The following is a 21,610-nucleotide window of genomic DNA, read 5'->3' as shown; positions in this document are numbered from 1 at the left end:
AGTTTGCTCACAGCATCAGAGAAATTGGCCCGCTCCTTGGAAGAGATCAAGGATGTAAGGACCTGGTCAATGTTAGCAGCCTACCTATGTTGTCTCTTCCCCTCATCTCATCGAGTTTATCTTTCTGGGAGGTGCACTGTTTTTTTTTAAACATAGCTCTCTATCTCTGTCTTGAGTCCAGTTTGTTTTAGTCAAATAGTTAAAAAACTGGTAGCCAGCAAGCTGGATGGGGCATCAGGTAGTTTGTTAACCTGGACACTGCTGGATGTGTGTGGCATGGGATGCATATGTGCACACACTCAATGCCGTTGAGTCTATTCTGTCTCATAGCACCTCCACAGGGCAGAATAAAGCTGCCTCAGTGGGTTTCTAAGACTGTAAATATTCATGAGAGTAAAGAGCCTCATCTTTCTTGTTTGGAGTATCTGCTGATTTTGAACTGCTGACCTTGGGGTTAGCAACTCAATCCAATAGGGCTGTTGTGCATATGTGTGTGTGTTGTGTGTACTATATATACACATATACATATATTACTTTCTTTTTAAATGTAGCAACTTTAAACAAAACGAGTCTGAATATCCAAACCCAGCTTTGAAGCTCTTCTTAAAAACAGGAGTTTGCAGCGACCCTGGAACCATTTTGCACATTGTTACAAACAGCTTGAGTGAGTGCCCACAGACCAAAAAATATCTCCAGTTTTCCACACTCATTTCCAGTCTACATGGTCTAATTGGTATTGCCCGGTGCTATTTGACACTACAGCTACTGTCCTCTGTGTTAAACTTCATCTGTCAAAATCAGATGTAGGGATTCAGGTACAGATCTTTATTTCCTAGTACCTTCTTGCCAGCTAATTCACCAGACAAAAACTTTGATACCTTGATGCTGGATTGCTTTGCCAAATAATCTTACATTTCTCAGTCTGAAATTTCCTCCAAAACTTAATCTTATCAAGTGTGCCTGCTTCAACAATGTTTTGTTCCTACTTAGTTTTGAAATTTCTCTCCCTCATATCATTAAAATACACACAGACATTCTACCACTGTCAACTTTAGAGGTAGATTTATAAAAAGAGAGAGTGGGGGGAGGGGTGGACTAGAAAAAAGCTACTATGAGTGTTGTATATCTTAATGGAATTATATAAAAATACCCCCCCCCCAAAAAAAATAAATAAATTTCCCTTGGTTGCATCTTACTAAAATATTTTATTGTAGAAGCAAAATTCAGAACAAACAAGCTTGTAAAATTTGTATGATATTAAACTACAATGAAACAGACTTTCAATCTGTCCCTTGATCAAAAGTACTCTTTGATATGAAACACGTAATTGTGTAAGAGCCCAACTTCACAGTCTAAATGCGTTTCTTCTTCTGTGGTTTTCAATACAACACAATAGTTGCAGTTTAGAAATGCTTGCTTGCTAATGACATGTTTACAGTAGAAATAAAAGGTGGGTTATAGGTTCTTTTTTATCCTTCACTAAAACTGTGCAAAATGTAATATGTTGATGCTTTCTTCAGCACATGAACTCACCGCGGCAGTGCACGCCCTCGTCATACCCATCGGAGCAGTCTGAGAGGCCATCGCACAGCTGGGACAAATGCACACACTGGCCGGTACCGAGGCAAGCGATGTGATTCAAGGGACACTGGAATTCTGCTTCCTCTGGACCTAAAATAAAACAGAATGTATAGTGTAGGTTAGCTTTTCAGATACTAAACGAGTTCAGCACAGTGAACTCAATACTACAACAAGGCAAAACATAACAACAACAATAACAACAAAAAAACCCCACTGCTATTGAGTCAATTCCAACTGATATCAGGTTTATATAAGGATTCTGGGATTTGTATATTTTCCCTGGAGCAGCCAGTCTCATCCTCCTGCCAATGAGTCTGTAGGGTTGGAAGTATGGATTTGAGGTCAACATCCTCCTGCCTTATCCATAGCACTAGTGACATGGGATTTAGGCTCTATGATCAAAAACATGTTTTTAATGGGCTTCATAGGACATTAAGGTATATTTTCAAATACTTCACTAAAGCACATTTTCTATCATTAAAGTAGCATGCTCTTCAAATTGTTGAGGGCTCTGTTTCGCTTGCTGTCATTGTTCTCCCTCTGAAGCTTCAACGAGTTCGGGAAGGCAGACGAACCACATCTCGTTCTCCTCAACTTTAAAACAGATGAAACGGAAACTTCTTGGCAGAATTCTTGGGAAGAATTCTAGCACAGCACCCAAGTGATTTTCACTTGTATGCTGCTCTCCCAGCCACCAAACACAGTAATGGACACTTGGAATGCAATTGTGCACTACTAGGGTGCTGGTTATTGCAAAAGATCAGAATCTAGTTCTAAGCACACTAAGGTTTTAATCACAATGGTGTCAATAGCTCTGGGAAGCTAATTTATTTAATAACCCGCTCTTTAGCTTTTCTTTTTTCTCCAATCGATAAAATTTGACTTGTACCGTACCACCCACAAAATGTTGTTGTGAAAGTCAGAATGAACTGAAAGGGAAGCTTCGAGTACTGTAGATGCAAGCTAAAATCAGGGCATAAACATCTATTAATCATGCAAACAAATACAGCATAGCATTTATTTATATCAGACCGGGAGCTAGATCTTTGGGTTTAAATTCTGCCCCCATCACTAAGTGATTTCAGGGAATTATGAATTATCTCTGTGCTTCTGTTTTCCTAATTTTGTATGGGTGCTAAAAGGTGTGTAACTAAAGCTCTTAGGACACTACCTCGAAAATATTCAATACATATTTGCAGTTATAATAACTAAGTAGAGCCTGTCCTTAGAAGGTAAGTGAGCTGTCCTTTGTAAAACACCACTATCTTGTGAGTTTATTGTCTGCTATAATCCCAGAAAGGGCGGCAGGGTCGGCTGTGTGGTGGAATGACACTTCTTGCGATGGCTCTTCTATCCAAGCGATTGGGTGGGGCTGTGCAGACAGAGTGCCTGAAACACGGATTGAAGGCACTGTTCACTGTTGGTTGCCATTCCACTGGCCAAATAAGAGCTATGTCAGATGCAACAGAGAGAATTCTGCGACCTTCAGGAAGAAGAGTCACCATCGGAGCACTTTGGAGAGCGCTCCCTAGTGGAAGTGGTGGAGGCAGTAGAAGCCAAGCTACACCCAAACCAGAGAACCCCTGAGAGAGAACAGAGGCATTGCTGTGCTTTGGTGACTGGAAGGCAGCACAAAGGGTGGGCTTCCTGGCCCATGGAGACCAGAGGCTGAGACTGATGATCAGAGTGAGCAAAACTGGACTAGTGGCTGAGGAAAGTCCCTACTGTGGACACAAGTTCTACCCTCAGTGTATTCTGAACCCGGCTTTCAGTAGTCTGGTAACCTCACTAAGAAGCCTCCACAACCATAGGAATTGCCTGGAAGTTTCTATGTGGTCATCACAGTGTATTAGGGAAGCCAGCAGGGAAGCAGAGTGCAGGGGGTGGGAGGGAGAGGTGGTTGGTGTCAGAACAGCACATGAAAGGTGGAGAGTGGAGGCGTGTCTGACCTCTCTCCGAAAACCAACCTCACTGCCATCAAATCAATGCTGAGACATAGCGACCCCCGTGTGTTTCTGCGACTGTAACTATTTACAGGAGCCCGTGGCTCTCCGCAGGTGGTTTTGAACTGCTGAGCATGCTGAGCATGTACAACCACTGCAGCCCCAGGCTGCCTTGTGGCAGTTGGCCTTGAATGGTTGTGGGTATGGATTCTTCTCCCTAGTGTGGCCTGGGGAGGTCTGGAGCCCAGACTGGGAAAAGTCAGAAACCTTGCTTCCATTAGGTAGTTGTGGCAACACAATGTGAATATAAAAGTCAGCCTAATAGATTCTAGAATATGCAAAATTATGAGAGCTTCAGAAAATGAAAACATGTGATTTAATTGGAAACCAATGAAAACCCAAACTATTACAAAAACATACAAACTATCTGGAGTCTCCAAATGTAAAGTATGGCTTTAATAAACACTTTAATAAATATAAATGATCTGTATATGCGATTCTGTTTGAGGCTAAATCAGCTTTATCTCAATCTTTTGTGTTTGGGGGATATAAACATGTTTTTATGAAGCAGCCTCAATAACTGCAGGCCTTTCAGGAACAGGTTTCCGTATAGTTTTTCATGGATATTTATACAATTACTGCTATATAAGGCTATTCATTTTGTCAAACACCTGTCACCCCAAATGCACAATTCACTTTACTGGAACATGCCTTATAAATATATACAAGTGTATTTATACTGTAATTATATGTGTGTGTGTGTGTGTGTAAGTGCATATATAATTAAAGTATAAACACAGAAATTTAAATCTAAGTTACAGGTTGAAAGCCAGCAGAATACTTTTTACTGAAAGCAATTGAACCTTCCATTTGTAGAATCAACGTAAATTAAAATTCTAAAAGAAAAAGTGTCAATAAAGATGAAAAAGCTACAGACTTCTAAAGACCAACAGTTATAAAACAATAACTTAATAAAACAACTGGGTGATTTCTAAAATGTTGAATGCATGTATAGACATAAAAGTAACTCTTAAGTCCATTGTACTTAGATCTTTCTATAAAAATAAACTATAGTATGAACATTTCATAAATCTACAGTGTCTTTGTTTTTGATTGAACTCTAACCATTAATTACTAGTTCTTATGAAAAACCTGTTGTTTTATTTTTATTGATATGTACTTGTATCAAGTGAAAGTATGACTTCTCCTTTTGAAGGTTGTCAGATAGCTGATGACCATGAGACCAAACCCTGAGACATTGGGGTTGAGTTCATTCTGACTCAAAGTGTCCCTAGAGGATGTTGCACCGGATTGCAGTGCCCTATTATTACCAAAAGAAAAAGAAAGAAAATAAATAAAAACTGACTGCTTCATCTCTCTCCCACAGGCGGGACTGGTGGCTTTGACCCACAGACTTTTGGGCTATTCACCAAGTGCTCAACCACAGCAACACCAGAGCTCCCCACTGCTGTTGAGTTGATTCAGGTGCACAGTGCGCCTAGAGGACAGAGAACTACTCCTTAAGATTTCCAAGACGACAGGTCTTTACAGGTGCACACAGCCTCACCTTACTCCTACAGAGTGGCTGGGGCTGGTGGGTTTGAATCACCACCTTTGTGGAGAGGGGTTCCCTGCCGTCAGGAATCCATGATGAGGATTACCCCAAACTAAAATTCAACCCGCTACCATTAAGTGGATGCCATTTCATAGGATGTCTGAGGCTTTATAAATCTTTACAGGAATAATCTTTGTCCTGCAAAATGGCTGGTGAATTTGAACCAGCAAGTCCAATGCTTCTCTTAGGCATAAAATGAACAGCTGGAGGCCACTAGAAATGCTCATGATGAAACTGTGACATGATTTCTAGAGGTAGCATGATGTAGAAACAAAGGAGGAATTAGTTAGAGAAAACTAAAGGTTCATTAGCTTCTATCATAAAACCTCAGCTTGGAATTCATCATCACTGCATAGTTAATAACCAGCTACATGGACTGTCCTTCCCAAATGTTCACAATAGTGACTATATCTATAATACGTAGAGAGGCCATCCCTGGTGTTGTAGCAGTCATACATTGAGCTGCGATCTGCAAGATTGGGGCTTTCTACTCTCGTAGAGAGTTAGTTTCAGAAACTCACAGGGGCCTTTCTACCCTGTGCTACAGGGACACCCTGAGTCAGCTCAACTCTAGGGCAGGGAGCTTGGTGTTGGTTTTCAGATGGTAAACGGGCCAGACTTCAGGGATCAAAACCCAAGTAGAGGGGGTCACTATCTCCAAAAGGTTTAACAGGTGCATGGATCCACCTGCAGGGAAGTTCTCCTGAGAAGAAGGGCTGTCGTTGTCCCCTCTGGGAAATGGGGACAGAAAGGGAGATATTTGAGAAATAAAAAATTTGTGTTGCCCCTACTGAAACATCTCCTAGACACCAGACAACAAATATCCTCATAGCTATTTAATGTCTGGTTGCTTCAGGAGGTGAATCACCAGTGGTTCCCAGTGGTCACCTTTTTGGGGGTCATCTTTCTTTGGAATAGGGCACATATATGGATCTCTTCCGGTTTGCCAAGTAGCAGTCTTCCAAATATCCTGGCATAGATGGATGGCCAAGTGCTTCTATCATTTCATCAGCTTTTTGAAACATTTCAATCGATATTCCATCAATTCCTGGAGTCTCGCTAGTGGCTCATGCTTCCATTGCAACTTGAACTTCTCCCACCAGCACCATTGGTTCTTGCTCATGTGCTACTTCCTAAAATGGTGGACCATCAACGAGTGTTTTTGGTTCAGTGACTCTGAGGATTCGCTCCATCTTCTTTCCATGCTTCTGGCATCATTCAATTGGTTGCCTATATAATCATTCAGCATTGCATAAGGCTTGATTTTGTTCTTTCTAAGATATGCTGAGCATATGAAAAACATCCCCACCTCCTCACAAGCTGGACTCCCTGGATTTGCTAATCTAATTTCATGGGATGTACAATGCATTAAAAAAAAACCACAACAACCTTAAATAATGGTTAATGAAAAAGGAAACCATCAGAGGGTGGTATAAGTTATATTAATACTTAAAGATAGCATGTGTATGTTTAAACTTGTATAAGTCTTACCCCATTAGTGAAAATACACTTATTAACCTAATGTATTTTAAAAGATTTTCTAGAATATTTCAAAGTCACTCATCTACATCTTTCCACTCTTTAAATTGTTTTGAAAATAAAGATCTTATTTATTTATCTTTCTTACTTACTAAGTAAGAAAGGGGAAGAAGACCTCATCATGAATATTTTCTGATTGAAGATCATTGATATAGTTTATATTATGGAGAGATGGAGACTTCTACCATAGTGGCAGATAGGTCAAAGTTCAGCAACCCTCATTATATCATCATAACTTAGACTATAATATATCTGATATCAGCAATTATCTCATATCCTTTGCCATGACACAAGCGCCTAGTGCATTGTCCAATACAGAATAGATGTCCACCATATAGTTGAAGAAACACAGTACATTTTATTCCTGGACAATTTTCACTTCCAGTTTACATGCTAATAGTAACCTGATCCCACCATTAATTCATCCTGAGGCCATGTTTTAAAAATACCTCTTTCATCCTATGGCTGTAATTATGAAAGTTCTTAATTGCCAGTCACAACAAACTCATGTTCCCTGGCTGCATAACTGATATTTAATTAGGATTAGTTATAATCAATATTTACAACAGCAATAAGAAAACATCATTGCATTCAGTGTCATTTTTCTTTTAAATATAAGACCCAAAATCCAAACTCCCTGCCATCAAGTCAATGTGGGCTTCAGAGATGGTAACTGTTCATGCTAATAGAAAGGTCAGTCTTTCCCCCATTGAGCTGCTGGTGGTCTTGCACTGCTGACCAGGCAGCTCACAGCCCAATGCATAACCATTACACCACCAGCCCTCTTTCAAATACCAGCAGGGTTACCCCAAATAAACAAACAGATTTCAACAGCAGAGCTTCCAGACTAAGTACGGACTACAAAGAAGGAATAGGCTGTCCATTTTTGAGGAATTAGCCACGGAACACCGTATGGAGAGTTGACAGATCGTCAGGTTTAAAAAAAGGTGTATAACGGTGCTGTGAAAAAACAAAGAGTTTTCAAGTTTCAACCAAAAGTCACTAAAGCCATTCCTGTTAATTGCTACTCAAAATGACACTATATTGTGCATCGATGGCTGTAAATCGCTGCATTTTGTTTTCTTTCCCAGGAGCAGTTGTAGGGTTTGAACATCCAAGGAATACTTGCCTTATGTCTCTTGATAGGTTATTTTAAAATGTGTAGCTTTCACGTATTTACTTCTGTGGTGTTTTTATTTCCTTTTTATTAACAAAGGTTTTATGATTCCTAAACTTTGTGACAAATGCCTTAAATTATTAACTTTCCTAAAAATATTTAAAAACCTGTCTTAGCATCATTCACAAATACATTATATGTGAAGATACATGACCTGCAATTAACCTGGTTCTAAGTGCTTCCACCTTTCTAGCACGATTGTTTGGGGGCTTTCCATTGCTTACTGTTATCATTTGTTTGGGTTTTATTATTTTTAGATGGTTTACACATAATTAAAACCTTTCATATAAACATTAGAGACATAACTACAGCTTTACTATTTTAAGGGCAATAAAATAATTTCTGTACAACTAAGTGTATAAAAAATTTGTGTTATATCATCAATTATAATTCATAATTGCAAAATGTGAGAAGCCAATATGCCTAAAGCAACATAAGCTACTTATAAAAACTAGCGAACATGTGAACTACATTATTTACTCCATTTATTTTGGTAAAATTAACACATATTCGAAAGGTACTTAATAGTAAAGATATATTTCAAATTGTCACAGCATTGGCACAGATAATTCCTTGACCAAGAAGTAAAGCTTTCCTAGACAGTCTTTCTTTCATTAGATCCAACTTTTAAATATTTATATATATATATATATATATATATATATATATTATAAATCATTTTAGCGGGGGCTCTTACAACTCTTATAATAATCCATAAATCGATCGTATCAAGCACATTTGTACCCAACTTTTATTTTTAAATCCAATTTATGTTTGCATTTGAGCTACTTTATCTGACAATGAACCCAAAATAAACAAATAAAAACCACCAAATCACCTGCCATTGCGTTGACCCTAACCCGGAAGGACCTTGTGCACAGAGGAGCGTTTCTTTGTCCGGTTTAAGACTGTAACTACTTCAGGGGGAGAAAGCCTCATCTTTCTCTCACTGAACAACTGGTGGGTTTGAACTGCTGCCTTTAGAGATAACAGCCAATTTCAGAACCCACAGAACCAGGAGGAGGGTTCTCACTTAAATTTAAATTTAAAAAAAGACATTTCGAAAAGAATTTAATTAGGATTCATCTGAGTTCACCTGTTAAATTAAACAATATTTATTTATATAGTTTGATAATCTATGTGATAAGGCTTGAGGATGAAGGAATGTGAATAATAACCTCTAAAATAGATATGTGCATTCAATCTAAAATTAACTCACTCAAATTAAGTGAATTCTCTATGAAATAGGTTCCAGAAATATGCGCATTTGCATATTTCAAATCCATGTTAAGATCCAAGAACTGGAAGTGTTATAAATGTGATTGAGCAGGTCCAGCTGCACTACCCTTAATCAGCCCTGACATCTGTCCTGTGTTCAAAGGCCCTAGGGAAGGGTATTTTGTAGCTTTGGTGACTTACTCCAGGACTTAAGATCTTTTCTTCGGAGGCTTCACTTTGTAAGGTCTTCATTGATTAACAAAAGCAATTCTCTTGCATCGAACATGTAGGGCTTCTGTGTTTACTGCATGAAACGCGTGTCTAGACAGCAAAAGAGACGTGCTGTATTTCAAGCAAATTGGCTCTGATCAAAGTCAGTAATAAGAATACGATTAAAGTGTGAATAAATCATGGCTCGTGAAGTTTTACTGTAGACTTCTGATTCATATCCCCAAATAATGGTGAAAATAGAAAGTCTAATAGTCCAAAGTCTACTGTGGGTGTGTGATTGTAATGGCAGCTTCATAATACACCTAGTGAGGTTTATGTGTTTAAAAGGCTGCCATCAGTTGAAACCACAATATATATGTTAATTAATAACATTCTTCTAAAAAATAAAGACTTTTAGAATTATAGAAAAATAGAAGATTCAAAGCATTGTATGAACATAGTTTTAGTGCTGTCATTGATTACAGCTTTACAAATAATACATTTATCATCTCAAGAACTGACTTCCTTTCTGAGCACTCATTATAAGAGCAAATATATCGGAAAACAAATGAAATCACCCTTTGATAAGTGGTTATCACCACAGTATTGTCATTAATTAAAAACAGCGCTAATGAAGGCAACTCACAGCTTGAGAGATTTAAAAGAAAAATAAGTGAATTTTAAAAGTTATTTCATATGCCAAATTATTCCTCCCCATGCATCTCTTCTTTCCATGTTCTTGAAGTACCAACGCATCCCACACATGTTGTCACTGTGTCTAGAAATCCTTTCCTCTCTCTCCTTCTTAGTTAAAATATCCGCAAGCTCGTGCGTTTTAATGTCTTCCGTTTTTGAATCTTAACTAGATAACTTGATAAACTACGCATTCCTTTTCACAGGTAATCTATTTGCATCATAACAGGAATCATATGGAAAGAATCAATTCATTTAGGGTGAATTCTGATACTACACACTATTTTTGTTTGAAAGAAAGAGAGCAATGACTGACAAATCCTGTTTGCATTTTTAATATTAATATTTCAAGTTTGCCTCTACCCTCTCTGACTTTTTCATAGAACAAGCAAGTCTTCAGTAGAAGAATCAAAAGTAGGTATCATTCTATTATCAAGAAGTAAAAACAATACTTATTTTAAGAATCTTCTGGGCAACAATCCATATTTCCCTAAACAGACAAGTGGGTAAACAAGAGATGGTAAATCCAATCCATGGAGTGTGAACCAAAAGGAGAAATGAAGTTCTGATGCCTGCCATGATGTAGACGTGCATTGAACACATTATAGGGAGTGAAATGAAGTTCGGATGCATGCAATGACGTAGACGTGCATTGAACACATTATAGGGAGTGAAATGAAGTTCTGATGCATGCAATGACGTAGACGTGCATTGAACACATTACAGGAAGTGAAATGGAGTTCTGATGCATGCAATGACGTAGACGCGCATTGAACACATTACAGGGAGTGAAATGGAGAAGAGGCAAAGGGGTAGACATAGACATTTACTCATAGTTACTAGGGGCTTAGGAGGGGAAATGGAGAGGTATAATTTAAGGAATTTTGCCTCTTTACTTAGAGTGATGAAAATTATTCAGAAATGAATATTGAGGATGGTTGCACACTATTGTAAATGTAATTAACATTACTGAATTGTACACTTAAAAATGATTAAAATGTTAAGTATTAGTATATATAGGTACCTATGTATACATTTACCATCGCACTAAATTTTATAATAAAACAGATCTGTCAGGAAGATAACTCCTCAATTCACAGATAAAATAACTAATAAAACAAGGAAGTAATATTCCATTTGAAAGTGTAACGAATGGAAGACAAGATTTGCATTTCTCGATTCAATGTGTTTTACTCCCCTCTCGGGGTTTACTCGGCCTATTGTAACCATGGGACAGTACCTGATGGCAATTCTGGAGCAAAGGGCTGGGGAGCTTGTCCAATTAGGAGGAGAGATGGATTTGTTGGAGGAAGCACGTAAAAGGACTGATTTCTGACATGAGATGACATGCCAGAATCAGATTGTCCCAGCTACACAGTGATGTTGAATGATAGCAGCCAATGGCACACTCTAATGGCAGGCCAAGCACAAGCCATTCGATCTTTGATGCTACAAACAGGTTAGTGATTACTTATGAGCCAAACACTGCACACACAGATGGTATTGCTACGTGCTACTCTGAAACTGGAAAATGTCCTTTTTGAGAAATTAATGAAACAAGATCATTGATCCAGTCTATTATTCTATAGGCTAAAGAAAGTTCATGTGAAGTTATCTAGGTAAGGTCTAAACACTAAGATTAATCTCAGGTGGTTAGTGTAAGATAATATTGTAATGGGGTGTTTCTCATGTCCTAATAGTCAAAGGGCTTTTCAATATATCAGTGATTGAAAGGCACTATATAGTTTCCTTCAAGTAACTAAGCCAACAATTGCTTAGCAAATATAAAAAGAAGCAGAACTTGTGAACACAATGTTCCTGGGCCGCCTGTAAGAATAAATGAGGAAAGTTATCTGAGGATATACTGATGACAAACAGCATTATTTATCAAATTAATTCTTTGCAACAAATTTATAGATCATAAAAATAACAACTCTACAAAAATTAGAGAACAAGAGTTTTTATTTTGAATGACTTGTACTCACTATGATATATATAGACAATTAGTAGAGTTTTCTCCCTGGTTTTACTAGTAGATTTCCAAGAAAAAACAATTATAGAGGTTAGAGCTACCCCATTGAATTTCCAGAGGGGTAACTCTGTAGGGGAGCAGAAAGCTTCTTGAGTCTCCCCAAGAGCTGCTGGTAGATTTCAACTGCTGACCCTGACGTTATCAGCCCAAATGTGACTCACTCTGTCACCAGTTTGCCTTGAAAATCTATCCATTTGAAGAAAAAGAGGAAAAATAAACAGAAATATTGTTTGGAATGTGTGGATTTATATCTTGAATCTCTATAACATTGTTCAAATGAATTCTATACAATATGTTAGCACAAATAATCAATTGTTTGAAAGATCACAGGAATTATGTCAAATGAGAGGAATGGGTGTAAGTTAATGTATTTCAGTGGAACAAATGTGTTGTGCAAAGTGGTGTTTTTATATAAACAATGATTCTTCAGAGGAAAATAAAATCTTTAAAAGTCTAATATGGATGGTGAAAACATTCTTAATTATAACGTTCTTAATTATAACAGCCCTCCATCATCAATGAGTATGCATGAGGTAGCTTCGAAAAGCTCATGGAAAAGGAAGCAAAAAGATAATGCCATCTCTCCCCACATCTTGAAGTGCCCCCCTCATACATTATCTATATTAGCCCAGAAGAGAAATGTTGTTGATGGAAAATGTTCTTCAAAATTTTACTTTCTTGGCATTTAAAAGAGTGTTAACTCAGAAAATGATTTTATGAGACATTCTGAATGGAAACAAGCTGTTCTTTATCACATCCTATAAATGTAATATTTCATTAGTGGGAAAATTGCTGTCTATTATGCTCCAGGATTGGTGGTAGCACAACTCATGAAGCGTTTAAAGAACATTCGTAATCAGGTATTAACGTTGAAATTGTGTGGATTAGGAAATGGAAGGCTACACCACTGACATCTCCGTCTTCGTGGTCAGAAAATGAGACCACTACCCTGTGGCCTCAGATCTCTTCTGTCTTCAAACCCTGATGCCTTTTCCTTTACATTTATTTGGGTATGTTCTCAATTTTTTTTTCTGACACAAATGTAAAGAGGCAACACAGTCTACTCATATATCCCTGTGTGGAACTCTAGGAGACCCAGGGGCTTCCTGGGTTGTAAAATGCACAGCTAACTGCAAGGTCAGCAATTCAACAGCACCAAGTGCTTGGTGGGAGACAGGTGAGGCTTTCTACCACCATACAAAGCTAAAGCCTCAGAAACCCACAAGGACATTTCTATTCTGTCTTAAAGGCAATGTAGTGAGTGAGTGTATGGGTAAGGGGTTGAGTGGCATGGGGGATTATGTTCATAGGGCTATGCCCACAAGGTCAGCAGTTCAAACCCACCAGCAGCTCCACAGGAGAAAGATGAAGCTATTTGCTCCCACAAAAATTTACAAAGCCCTGGTTTTGTAACATATCTTCAGAAGGCATCTGGAGGGGACACGTTTGGTATCAGCAGCCCTTTCCTGGGGTGTAATAACGCAGAAAGACAGTTAGGCTCTGGCAAGTCAGTGAGAAGTGCAGCTGCAGGTTGGCTGTGGGGCAGGTAGGTTGAAGGGCACCAAGGTAGGATCTAGTGTTGCCCATTTACCTATGGATGAGCATGGAACTAGTTGCTCCCAGTTTTCCAGAAAGGCCGTAGGTAACAACAGATTATGAATCTGAATGGAAGAGTTTCAAAGTTTAATCAACCAGTACAGCTATGTCGTGTATACCAGCTATATTTAATTTTTTTTTATTTCAAATTCACTGCCTTCAAGTTGAAGCAGAATCATGGTGACCTGCCCCACTGGGCTCCTGAGACTATACCTCTTTATGAGAGTAGAAAGCCCTGTCTTTCTCCTACAGAGCTGCTGGCGGTTTCAAACTACTGACCTTGCTGATCACAGCCCAATGCGTAAACTTTATATTAAAAGACCTCTGCTATATATGGGGATAAAGAAAAAAAATGTTGCTACAAAATCAGAGACACCTTTATTCAGTAAAATTATCAAAATCATAAGCTACTGCTTCTCAACACACCTTTCATATAAATCTGAAGACTTCGGAAGATGGTGTTCCCATCACACTCCTCCCTTGAACATTTTTCACTCTTCTCTTTACACCACCTCAGAAATATCGTTTTGAAAACCTTGAGGGATTCAAATCATATTTTAAATATCCTTTTATTTTAAGGAGCAAAAGTAAGTTTGGAGGAGAAATGTTCCGGACGGTAGAATGGAAGGAGTGAGTGTTCCTTATGGAATCCTCCGATGACAACCCTGCTACCCATGGAGAGTTAGCAGGGGCATTGTCACGAGAGAAAAACTTCCTCTGCACACTGCCCTGGCTTTTCTTTTTCTCACCAAGATAACTGTGATTGTCTTAAAGAACATCTATCAAAATTACCCTTGGGGCTCTACAGCCTGGGCACTGGAACCTTCTGAGTGGACCACTCTGCAATGGATTTTACTGACCCGCCTGAACTCCTTGAAAGTCAGGGTTTTGACTGAGCCTTGATTTCAGGGTCAATCTCACTTAAAATTAGTTCCATAAAACTTACTCATTTCTTCAGTCTTTGAGGCTGTTGGTCTCTCTGATCATCTCTTAAGTCTTCCAAAAAATTATGAAAACACCTGAGCCATGAAAATACGTTGTGGGGCAGCATTCCCATAGACTTCCTGCAATGCTTTAATTATTAAGGACAATGTCCACTTGAGTTTTGCTAAATTTTTGTATTAACCACAACATTATTTTTTCCCCTCATGGAATAGAAAAAAAAATCTCATTTTTGAAGGCACTTTAATAAAACTGAGACAGACCTGTGACCGAAAGAACTTGTGTGAAGCCTTCCACTAACTATAGAAGCATGTTGAAACATGTTCTTCTTGGAATAAAACATGAACTGGAATCCTAGTAGCAATACTTTTTGACTCACCCTTCTCTCAGTCATGCTTAGAGGCAAATCTCATTGTCTCATTTGTTTCCAGCAAATTCTAATTAGGAACATGATTCCCAAATGCTTTCCTGTGATGACTGAATAATTGGGATCACAGAGTTTTCCACAGAAAGCGAGGTCAAATGAACCTATACCTTTAATGGCTAACCAGCTGAATCACAGCAAACGACCCTGCCTTTAACCACTTCATCAGTCTATCACAAAGCGTTTATTTCCTTTTAAATGGGGCATCTCTGTGTTTGAGCAGGAGGTCAGTCCACAAGTTAATCATGTCCTTTTCTCTGATGAAGTCCTGCTACTTCTGTAGCTTGGCTCTACCTAGATGCCTGGTTAGCTTGGCAGATTGGAAGCCAGCATGAAAGATGCCAATGCTGCCCGTTCATATACCATATGGTACATTATCTGCCCTTTTGTTCTTCAGCCATAGCTTACCTCCTCCCATCTGCCACCCAGATTCGCCCCAGGCTAGAACGGACGCAGGCGAGTCAGCATCTTTGTGGCTCTATGAAAGGCGGAAAGCAAGAACCGATGCAGCTGACCAGTCTTTTGTGAAGCCCTCTTAGCCTTAGCCAGGCTTGAGTTTGAGTTCAATGTGCCAACACGAAACACGCAGGCAGATTCTCCCTCAGAGGCCCTGCAAGGGCTCCCTATCAGGCCTGGGAGTGCTGAGTGTGCTCACAGAACAGGCCAGCCCAGTAAACAGCACCTTGGCTGCCTTGTTTTAAACAGAGCTGAACGGCTCCAATTTAGGTGAACAATTAGCCAACTGCTACATAAACAATATTTGGTGAATAGTGAATCAACAAAAGAGGTTTAGCTTTTCTCATGGAAATAATCTACTGGCAACAGTGACTTGCACATGTTTGTCATGTGATGGTTTCATGCCACTGTGTAGTGCACAGGGAACTTTACACAGAATAACTGGGGAACTGAGAAAATCATACAAATCCGGTTGAAACACATAGGCACACTAACACTAAATGATACCTGAACAACTTGAAGAAATTTGATAAACTAGAGGTATTTGGAATTTAGAAATTCACGACAAGTATTAAAAATTCAAATCGTGTATAAATGGCCGTACCCTCCTATCAATTTAGTTGGTTCAGGAAGAAAGACTAAACAATAACAACATTTTTTCTTAATACCCAGTTTAAGGTTTAAGAAAGAGATGAAAAATAACTGAAAATTACCCATCAAGAGAAGACACCAGGTATGCCGTGGTATGTCCCTCATTTAATCTTTTTGAGAGCTCCAAATGCGGTCGACTTTACACCAGACTTTTGTTCTACAGTAAATCCTCCTGTAGACAGAGTCCAGGGGGTCATACTTTGATGTATTCCAATCACCTCATCCAACAACTCATTTATTCAGTGATACTTGCAAAGAACTACTGATTTATTCTCATTCCATTGGCCCTTTCTGAACCTTCATGATAATACGCTGGATGGGGTGGGGGTGGGTTTGGCAGAGATAGGCAGAGGGACCTAACACAAGAGAGGAGAGGCAAAGTAAAGTCAACAGAAATGTGCAGATTGTAAAAGCAGGCATCATAAACAGTTTATCTCTGGTCCTATATTCATAGCATGGCTTTTGACAATGGTATTTGCCACAGGAGTTTGTTCAAACAGGAAAATTTCACTAAAGTACAACACTTTTTCTCTTTTTATTTTAGTTTCAGCGATCATTTTGCTTAGTCTCTAAGTCAATTTTAAACAATTCATTTTTCAACTCAATATTTCAATTACACGGAATCCTATGGAAATTCTTAGAAACAGACCTTTGTGAACTGAGCAGGCACATACGCATACGCACACATATATGTGATCATTTGGTGAAACAAAACATTATTCGTTTAATGAAAAAAATACTTGTAAACTTTGGTAAAACATACAAATATTTTCTGGAGCATTTTACACTGGGATCCACTTGTAGTCTCCCTGAGGAGTCGGGACGGTGCAGATGTCAGGTGCATGGCTGCTGCCGGGAAGATCAACAGTTTGAATTCACCGATTGCTCCTCCAGCAAAAGATGTGGCAGTCTTCTTGCATAAGCATACCATACCTTGTGATTGCACAACTCATTTTAAAGGCAACTTAACATGTGGTGGGGTTGGGGGGGATGTTCTAAAATTGATAGGGTAATGATTGCACAATTCTCCTTGATATGATTGAACGACTGAACTATTGAAATGTGTGCTATATAAATTATGTGTCAAAATTGATAGGGTAATGATTGCACAATTCTCCTTGATATGATTGAACGACTGAACTATTGAAATGTGTGCTATATAAATTATGTGTCAATAACACTGTTAAAAAAACAAACAAAACTCCTGTCTTGGAAATCCTATGGAGCGAGCTATTCTGTCCCATGGGGTTGCTATGACTTAGAACTGATTCCGCAGCAATGGGGTTTTGTGTTACCACTGAGGTTTATCATTAGACGAAGTCGATTAATGACCACAATTAAGACAAAGCTCCACATGATTTTAGATAGAGAAACCCATATCATTTCTTTAAAGATACCTCATTAATATGGAAAATTGTCAGAGAAAGTGGGTGGTATATAGATGCATGCTATTTAGAAATAAGAAACATCTAGAAGCTTCCCTAATATAAATATGAAAGCTTCCTTAAACAGAAAATCTTTCAATTACCCTTCGGTGGTGCTCATATATTTTATTCTGAGGGCCATGGTGTTATTAAAATATTTCTTTGATTTCAACATATTTTAATATTTTACTATGCTTATCAGATTTTCATGGATTATATTGCTCATGTATATTTCCCCACATGTTATTAGCCTTTGGCCAGTGTCAAATTTGAAATATATCCCAAAGCAGGGCTTGTCAACTTTTAGTGAACACAGGAATTCTCTGAGGATGTTTCCGTATATACAGTATATATATACAATATATACAGTATGTACAGTGCTTCAGTAGATCTTCACTATGACCAGCATTTCACAAGCTGTGGGGATGCCAGAACAGTTGGTGCTCAGACCATACTTTGAAAAATAAAACTCTACAACCTTCTAAAAATAAGTTTTAAATCCTGTGCACATTTCCTATAAATGTAAAAGTGTGATTTCTAAACAAATGGTTCATCTAGTTTCATTCAACCACAAACTGATCATGTTGTCACTCAAAAAAGACACAAGCATGCAACTGGAACTTTTATGAATATTAATCTATTGGGATGCTTCTGTGAGTCCGGGGGGCTTCTGAGTCAGTTCAGACTCATAGTAACCTGGACCGCACAACAGGATGCAGCACTGCCCGGTCCTCACCGTCCTCACAGCTGTTGGGGCTTTGAGCACTGCTGCAGCCGCTGTGTCAATCCATTAGCTCCACAAATGTTCATTTGTAGCCAATTCTAAAATATTTTGTCCTTAGAATAGCAAACAGCTTCATCATTTTGGAAATGTTATGCTGCTATTACACAGGATCTTACATTGGCAAAGAAGAAATGCAGAGAGGACAAAAGGTCATAAGGCATGGGGAAGGAGAACCAGATATAAACGCTGTGAAGTTATGCAAGAACTTCAGGCTTTCTGTTATTGTTTTTAGAAAGCGAGAATGGATGGCGTGAAAGTACAAATGAAGAACTGATCATATGATGTCAGATAGATCTGACACTTGGTTAAAATTGTATTTGTGACTTTTCAATTTACCACATATGGTAAGTCAAGGATGAACAATCTTAACAGCTGTGAGTCAGAACTTGTGACCTGAGAAAAACTAAAATTCTAAGCAGAACATCAATTTTTAGCTTATTCTCTCTCTCTCTCTCTCTCTCTCTCTCTCTCCCTCTCTCTCTCTATATATATATGCCTACACTTCACCCATTTTTCCTTCAGTTTAGTACCTCAATTTCCTCTTTTAAAGTTTTAAAATTCACTTCTATAAATTTAAATGAATAATTCTACATGTCTGATTTTCTTAATTTGACGCAACTGCCTTTTCTTATACCTATGATGACATGTGTGTGTGTGTGTGTGTGTGTGTGTGTGTAAAATAACACTTTCTTCAAATTTTAATTAAGTTCTCAAAGTCTACTGCCTAAAATCTGTAATGTCAACCTGGTATCCTAAATTAGAGAAATAAAATAACTTAGAATAGCTCATGAAGAGAGTACACTGTTTGTTGCTGTTGTTTGTTTGTTTCCGAAGCACATATTAGTGCTGAGAATGGGGTCAGACCCGGATAAAGAAGTAAGAAGACAGAACAAACTACAAAGTGAGCACTGCAGGGTGCTTCCTGCTTGGCTCTTCCTCTTTACTGTCCCTAAGCATGACAAGCCGTAAAACTACTTAAAGTATTGAATAGCTGTTGGCTGCCCTTGAACTATAGGGTGAATCACTTCTTTCTCAGAAAGTGGAACGAAGGATGGGCAGCCTGCGTCCAAAAGAGCCCTGATGAGGCAGCTGGGCTCCTGTGGGAAGAGGCTTTCTACTCCCTTACATCATTTCAGCCTCGGAGACCCACAGGGGCATTTTTACTGGGTTCTGTGGGCTTGTGATATATCACAATCGACTCAGAGGCAGTTGTTTTGGTTGTTGTTATGCTTTTTAAGAAAGAAGAACTGTTCCTACTTTGAGCATGATAACCGTAATATTTGTGGTGTGCTTTCTGTGCAGCTGCAGTGCTCTAAACCCTGGAGCGTTGTTAAATGATCCATCAGTAACCCTTTTGCCAGCCTTCGACACCCACTTCATAGCCCGTTTGAAAGGTGGGAAAGCAGAGGAAGAGTTTTTAAATATTTTGCCCCAAATCAAAGGAGTCAAAATCAAGCAAATTGGTCCCACACAATTTGGGAGGTAAATTCATTCTAAATTTTAAAGAAATATTTCAAAAAGTAAAAAGCACCTAATACAGCAGTAAAACAAAACACGAAATAACTCAACGCTTATGTTAACATCTGACTATTTTAACTTCAAATGCACTCCTGTAAATGACAGTAATTTTTGATAGGATAGCACATGCAACCTGAATTGTGCCAAAACAAACATCGCGATGCAAGTGTAGTAGCTGATGCTACAATCTCAGAAAGTAACAAAAACTCAGGGCACAATTTCTGACCCTCCATAAAATCCTTACTAAATGAATTGGATTTTTAAAAGGAATGATGGGACAACAGTTCATTCTGTTTCATAAGAACTTTTTTTTCCGTCTTCAATGAACACTTCAATTTGCAATGAATTAACAACTGCTCTGTGCGCAGCGCTTCTCTCTGGAATAAAGCAGGCCACTCTGGTGGCTAAGGTTCTGAGCAACAGCATTCCATTGGTTACAACTCTGAATCTGCTTTATTTATATTTTGGATGTGTCGTACAGGTCACTGTCATTTTGAGATATAAAGTTTCTTGCAAGTTTCCTACCTGGTAAAATAACTGTTCGCAGTGGCATCTCTCGGTGGAATTCACTATCTATTAAGGCATCAGTGAAACTGCTGGGAAAAGTACATTTTATATGAGATCCAGTCCCCTCAAAATGATGCAAAATGATGTCCTTCTCGCCTCTACAAAAGAGCTTCTTCCAGCCGGCGCTTAGAGCAACTACATAATGATCCTGTTCTTCTGTCATGCCCAGGAGAACATGATATAAGAAATTACCTTTCCAAACCACACCTGTATTAACCAATCCCCACTGGTGTGTGCTTGACATCTGCTGTAGTCATTCGCTACCAACACCACTACAGGAGTATTTCTGTTAGAAATGCCCCGGAAGTTCACTAAAGTCTTCTATGAAGTTGCATTGGCTGAGGTAGGCAAATGCCAGCCCGCCCTCTGTTCCATGTAGCCTGTGATTTCTTCAGGCCCTGCTCTAAGGGATCATTCAGAGATTCTATTTCAGAAATGTATTTTCACATGACTCTCTGTTCTGCGCTACTTTCAGAAACTAGAAAACATATAATATGCCTAACATGTATTGTGCTTTCCATTCATCAGACTTTACCCTGAGTCCTTTAGCGTTAATGATTCATTAACCTTCTCACCATTGAATGAGTACATAAAATCGTCCCATTTTACATATGAGAATAGAGAGGTAGAGGATTTACATATTTTGTCCAAAGTCACAACTTTTTTGATGTGGAGTCACGATGCCAACCCAAGCAATTTGACTTCCGTGCCCACACAACTGTCCACTATGATAGCCAGCCTAAAATGTTAATAGAGTAGAATACCTTTCTTCTTATAATATATATCTCTTTTATGTATTTACAGTGGCCCAGTTTATTTTTCTCAACTTGATTGTCCTTTATTATATTCCGAACACTACTTCTAGGATTGTTTCTGTTTCTAATAATTCCATCCTCATTCAAAATGCCCTTAGTATTGCAATGGAGAGGAGTCTGGTTTGGGCCATCTACTTAACCATCCTGTTCAACATGTTCAAATCCACCTTATGTTGTTTAGGCATGTTGTTGTCATGCTTGGTAAAGGAAAGGGGCAGTCAAAGAGAGGAAGCCTCTCCATGAGACGGATTGGCACAGTGGCCGTAACAATGGTCTCAAACATAACAATGGAGAGCATGGTGCCGGACTAAGCAGTGATTCCTTCTGTTTGATATGAGTTGAATCCAAGTGGACAGCACCTAACAATCACAGCAACAGGTTCAATGGTATAAATATCAAAAGTGACTCCGTGGGTCACATAATAT

The 21,610-nt window shown here is 38.7% G+C and overlaps 1 protein-coding gene across 1 annotated transcript in view; it reads right to left on the bottom strand.

Annotated features, from left to right (window-relative positions):
* LRP1B (LDL receptor related protein 1B) overlaps positions 1-21,610 on the bottom strand; it is a 1,686,774-nt gene that overhangs the window by 1,306,126 nt on the left and 359,038 nt on the right. The window contains exon 3 of the mRNA XM_045298375.1: positions 1,534-1,671. Coding sequence (XP_045154310.1) covers positions 1,534-1,671 — 138 coding nt within the window. The remainder of the gene's footprint in view (positions 1-1,533; positions 1,672-21,610) is intronic.

This window comes from Echinops telfairi, unplaced genomic scaffold, assembly GCF_000313985.2.
Source record: "Echinops telfairi isolate 266 unplaced genomic scaffold, ASM31398v2 ScPeMD7_4;HRSCAF=17, whole genome shotgun sequence".
NCBI classification, from domain to species: Eukaryota; Metazoa; Chordata; class Mammalia; order Afrosoricida; family Tenrecidae; genus Echinops; species Echinops telfairi.
The sequence above is the reverse complement of the archived record's forward strand: the minus strand, read 5'-3'. Positions and strand labels throughout refer to the sequence as shown.